This window comes from Peromyscus maniculatus, chromosome 10 (genome assembly GCF_049852395.1).
Source record: "Peromyscus maniculatus bairdii isolate BWxNUB_F1_BW_parent chromosome 10, HU_Pman_BW_mat_3.1, whole genome shotgun sequence".
NCBI classification, from domain to species: domain Eukaryota; kingdom Metazoa; phylum Chordata; class Mammalia; order Rodentia; family Cricetidae; genus Peromyscus; species Peromyscus maniculatus.
Window position 1 is genome coordinate 88,249,707 of NC_134861.1, and position 5,702 is coordinate 88,255,408.

The 5,702-nt window shown below is 47.1% G+C and overlaps 1 protein-coding gene across 1 annotated transcript; it reads left to right on the top strand.

Moving 5' to 3' along the window:
- Positions 1–3,213: 3,213 nt before the first annotated feature.
- On the top strand, positions 3,214–5,440 carry LOC102917534 (PRAME family member 12-like). Its single transcript, XM_015990117.1, has 3 exons — positions 3,214–3,500; positions 4,004–4,597; positions 4,873–5,440. The coding sequence occupies exons 1-3, from the start codon at positions 3,214–3,216 to the stop codon at positions 5,438–5,440; spliced, it is 1,449 nt and encodes a 482-aa protein (XP_015845603.1).
- Positions 5,441–5,702: the final 262 nt, after the last annotated feature.

The following is a 5,702-nucleotide window of genomic DNA, read 5'->3' on the forward strand; positions in this document are numbered from 1 at the left end:
ACCCCCAAGCACTAAATTCAAAGTTTACACACCCTCACTCAATCATAGGACACCAAGGCTTATACTACCCTTGTTTATGTTTTCTTTAAAAGCTGCTCACCTTGAGAGCTCAGGGCCATCCTCCACCACCCGTTTTATCAGATATCAAACACAGACCAAGCCCAAACTTGATTGTTATCAATAAACCCCCTATGTGTTTTGCATCGGATATCAGCTCTGTGGTGGTTTTGTCCAGGGGTCTGGTGATGCAGCCACAACAATGCTGGAGTGGAAGATTTTTTTGTTTTGTTTTATTTTTTTTGAGACAGCGTTTCTCTGTGTAGCTTTGGGGCCTGTCCTGGAACTCACTTGGTAGCCCAGGCTGGCCTCGATCTCACAGAAATCTGCCTGGCTCTGTCTCCCGAGTGCTGGGATTAAAGTTGTGCGCCACCACCGCCTGGCTAGACTGGAAGGTTAATGGGTGCTCTTTAGAGCTCAGCCATTCTCAGCCCCCAGGTCCCATTCTTGATTTTTTGTCCTTGGGCAAGTGTGCTGCCCTGACCTTCCTGAAGCACTGGCTGTTTCCTGGGGAACCAAGGGTGGCTCTCCTCCAAGCCACCTCTTCTGTTCTGTTCTGTTCAGTGGGTAGAAAGCAGGTCTTACATGGCTCAGGCTGTCCTTGAGCTGACACCTAGGCTGAAGTTAACTGACCGACTGCCTCCCACTCTTCAAATCTGAGCTTACAGGCAAGCCCTGGCTCGTCTACTGCAGTGAGTGCTGGGAAGAGGACGCAGTGGATGCTGGGTAGTTAGTTCTCTACAAACTGAGTGCATCAACAACACCCCAACCTCCATAGTAAGGGAATCAAGCCATCCTCCGGCCTCACCCTCTCAAGTTCAGGCCTTGAGCTCCAGAACATATTCCAGACTGACTAGGTGCTTTTCCTACAACACAGTGACAAAAATCTTTTAAAATTATTTTTATGTCTATTATCAGCAACAGATTAAATCCCAAACTGACTCAAAGTCAGACAGTCTTTGGTCAGATGAATTAAATTCAGCAACACATGGTGATTTATAACATTACCCAAGCAAGAAGGATGCTGAGGCTGTAATGCCCAAATCTCAGGGACCCCCAAAAGTCCACCACAGAGACCGAATCCCACATGTAAAAGCAAAGAGCCTTTATTTTCAATCTCCAGGGCTTGGTCTGTCTGTCCCATGCAGCAGTGACAGCAGACTGCCCTGAGCCCAGGCAGGTTAGGGTTTTTAATCATAGCAGAGGTTGGGCTGAGGAGATTTCCAGCATTCAGGACCCTGATTGACTGAAAATTGTCTAGGACTATCTGTAAAACAAGAACAGGTGTGTTCTGGACTCTGCAACATCTGGCTACCTTTTCTAATATTTGCAATGTTTGGGTTGTTAGGTACTTCCCCATCCCTGGGTGGATCCCTGGGTGGTGTTAGCTTATGGCTTTTCCTAGACCTGGGTGTTGCCTGCCAGTAAGCCTGTCACAGAAGCTGTGTCTGGGCCTCTAACCCTGTCATGGCAGCTGTGTGGTCAAGCTGTTTTGGGGCCCCTCAACAGAGGCAGGAGGATTGCTAGAAGTTAGAGTTCTAAAACAGCCTTAGCTTGTGAACAAGACCCAGTCTCTGTAACAGATTCAAAACTAAGTAATAAACAAGCAAATAAAAGAACAAATCAACAAATTCAGGTTTGTGTAGTTAATTAACAAGTGGAATGTTTATATTGACCCAAGACATTTGAGGGTCAGTGTAAATGTTATCACAAGGAATTCTTATTCAATCAATGAAAAGACTGAATATTGTCTATAGAATTAAAAGTTGCAGACTGAGCCGTCCAATCAAATTGCAGCTTGGGGTTGGAAGGTGGGACTGCAATAGGGAGGGTGAACAGGAAGGTATATAAAGGCTTCAGGAGAGCCATGAAGATACTGAGAGACCTGGAGCCTGGAGGAAGCACCTGGCTCAGCTGGGATAAAGAGACTGTGGTCAGTGCTCAGAACTGGTGAGTAGTTGTCCTCCCTTGGGTCATGTGGTTTGATATAGGGACCTTTGACCAAGATGGATCAGGAAATTTTCATTTCTGTCTCTTCAGATGAACACATTGAAGACAATGAGTATAAATCTAAATGAAGTTTTACCTCCATCTCAAATGTTGTTCTATGCTAACTTGTTGATTTCATTATGGTTGTTGATTGTTTTGAGACAATGGTTTCCTTCATTGTTCAAGCTGTCCTACAACTGGCCCTGTAGTTCTGGGGAGGCTGGAAATCAAGATCCTCCTGACTCTGGGTGCTGAGGTTATTAGCATATTCCCTTGTACTGTGGTACATTCACACTACTGTTTTTATTTGTTTTGTGGAACAAGGCCTCTTGTGGACCTGTAGAGCACATATCTTAGCCTCTTTGGCAGTTCCTCAGACTGACAGTAGATGGAATTGTTTGTGAGTTCTATCTTGACTCAGGCTTTAGTCTGCATCTTTTTCAAAAAGGTTTGGGTTTTTTTTGGGGGGGCGGGGATATGTTGAGGTTTTCTGACCCAAGGTGGCCTGAAAAAAACTGCAGGAAGCCACTGCCATCCTCCTCCTTGGTAGAAACTAAACATTTTGGTTTTTTGAGACAGGCTTTCTCTGTATAGCCTTGGAGGCTGTCCTGAATCTGGCTCTGTAGCCCAGGCTGGCCTCCAACTCAGAGAGATCCACCTGGCTCTGCCTCCTGAGTGCTGGGATTAAAGGTGTGCACCACCACCACCCAGTTAGAAACTAAACTAAAGATTGAACTACAACATAAGGCTTTTTTTTTAATTAAGTGTCATTTATAAGGTACTTTGACATTGAAATCATGTGCCTCTTAGGGGCATAGAGAGGCTCTTATAATGCCAGTGAGTCTAAATTTTTTTTTCCAAGACAGGGTTTCTCTGTGTAGTTTTGTGCCTTATCTGGAACTCACTTTGGAGACCAGGCTGACCTCGAACTCACAGAGATCTGCCTGCCTCTGCCTCCCAAGTGCTGGGATTAAAGGCGTGCGCTGTGAGTCTAGATTTACACTACCAGTGAGGACAATGGCTTAAGTTGATGTCTCTACCATTGCCAGAGCAATTGACTCAGATCTTGAGTGGTTACTGTAGGGAGGGGGGATTTCTAAACTTAATTTTGAATTAACTCTCACCTGAATGCTTCCCCAGAAACCTTCTGAGTGAAGACCATTCATGATGAGTGGTCAAACCCCACCCACACTGGAGGAGCTGGCAAGGCAGGCGCTGCTGAGAAATGAGGCCTTGGCCATCTCTGCTCTGGAGAAACTACCCTGGACGCTCTTCCCAGCACTGTTCAAGGACGCCTTCAATGGCAGACACACTAGGATTGTGAAGGCAATGGTGGCAGCCTGGCCTTTCCCCTGTCTCCCTGTGGGGACGTTGATGAAGACCCCCAACTTGGAAATCTTCCAGGCTGTGCTAGATGGGGTAGACATGCATCTGAAAAGAGAGTTTCACCCCGGGTAAGCAACAACTAAGTACTGTAGACTGAGCACAAGGGGAATGTGGGAGAGACCGTGGGTCAGGGAGAATGGCTTTGTAGGTGGGTCAGAGGCTTCTGATGGGGTCATGGTGCTGGAATGCAGGGGCCTTGAAACCTATTGTTTCCTGTAGTAAGGACAGTTGAGTATGGATTAGAGGACAGAGTAGAGGTAGCCAGAGAGGAAGGAGCCTATCCCTGGCTTTCCAACAACCACTAACATGGGACTAGGTAGAAATGGAGAGTAACTTAGTGGAAGGAAAGTGGTCAGCCGTACACATGCACCTCACGCGGAGATGCCATGACACACATGAGTTCCTACGTTGGACACTTGGTGCTGAAGAGACCTTGGCAGGAGGGAAGAGCTGACATTAGGGATGTGTAGTGGAAGCTTGCTGGTGTAGTGGAAACTTGCTGGTGTAGTGGAAACTTGCTGGGTGTTGGGGCTTGTCATGTCTGCTGACACTTTACCTGTTTTACCCACAGGAGCGAGCAACTTCAGGTGCTCGACCTGAGGAATGTTCACCATGAGTTCTGGAACATATGGACTGGAAGAGAGGGTGGGGCCTGTTCGGCAGAGACTGTGGATGAGAGGCCTGTAGTGAAGGACCTTCCCAGATATGCACTGAGGCGGCTGCATCTGAAGGTGGTAACTGACCTCTACCTCAGGTTCCCTCTGAATGAAGAGCAAGCATGCTTCTTGCAGTGGGTCCAGCAGAGAAAAGACTTTCTACAGCTGCACTGTATAAACATGAAGATCTGGACTGTGCCAGTATGCCCTATCAAAGAGATCTTGAGTGTTTTCCACCCAGGACGCATTGAGGAGCTGGAATTGAACATGGGGTGGGATGTGTCCACACTGGCACGATTTGCTCCCTGCCTTGGACAGATGAGAAGTCTTCGCAAACTCTTCCTGGCATACATCTACAAGAACACTTTCAGGACTGGAACCAGGACAGCAGGCAGAGAAGAGAGGTGCATCAGCAAGGCCTTTGCTCAGTTCTCCAAACTCCACTGTCTGCAGCATCTCTCCATTGATGACATCTTCTTTCTCAAAGACCACATGAAACAAATACTCTGGTAAGCAAGGATGCGGAGGTGGCTCAGCTACCAGAGCAAAACTTTCCAGTTCACTCTAAGGATTCGCATGTGCATGGGGCCTGCCAGTGACTGGGAACAATTATGGTGAGAGTTGTGGGTGTGACTTGATTTAGTAGACTCCAAGAGGCAGCACCCTGGTACTCTGATTGTTCATATAGTCAAACTGACCTTGAGACACGTGCCCTTTCTTCCTCTTTATAAACCCCAGTATACACCACTCCAAAACCTGAACTAACCACTTTGTCTATCTCTAGGTCCCTGAAGACCCCCTTGGAGACTCTCTCCATCACAAACTGTGATCTGTCACAGACTGACTTGAATAATTTCCCCTGGAGCCATAGCCTGCGTCAGCTAAAACATCTGGCCTTGAGAGATATCACGTTATGCACTTCATGTCTCAAGCCTCTTGGAGTGCTGCTAGAGAATGTAGCAGGTACTCTGGAATCTCTGGACTTGCAGGGTTGTAGTATCAAGGATTCTCAACTCACTGACTTCATCCCTGCCCTCAGCAAGTGCTCCCAGCTCACCAGGGTTAACTTTTGGGACAATGACTTTTCCATGCCCATCCTGAAGAACCTTTTGGGTCACACAGCCAACTTGACCAAGATGAATGTGGAGCAGTACCCGGCCCCTATGCAGTGCTATTTCGGTTTGGGTTCCGTCTCTGAAGGGAGATTTGCCCAACTTTGTCTTGAGCTCATGGATACACTCAGAGCCTTGAGGCAGCCCAAGAGGATCTTGTTTTCCACAGATCCCTGCAATGAATGTGGTGAGCGCTGTGTCTATGACCTTGGGCCCAGACTTTGCCCTTGCTTGCACTAAATAGGGAACATGACTTCTGGATGTGGGTGCTCTTCCTCTGGGGTCTTCCTCAGGCATTAGCCTCCCTGCTAGCTTCAGGGTCCGGAAAGACTCTCAACTGGCTTCAAGCATCTACTGAACCAAGGAACTGTTTTTGAAGTCTTCCATTGTGATCTCTTTATTAATTGTGTTTTTCAAAAGTCCCTAGGCCTACCCATTACATTCTCCTTTTTCAGCGTAATAAAGCAGCAATAAAATAATTCAGTGTCAGTTTTCTTCTTCA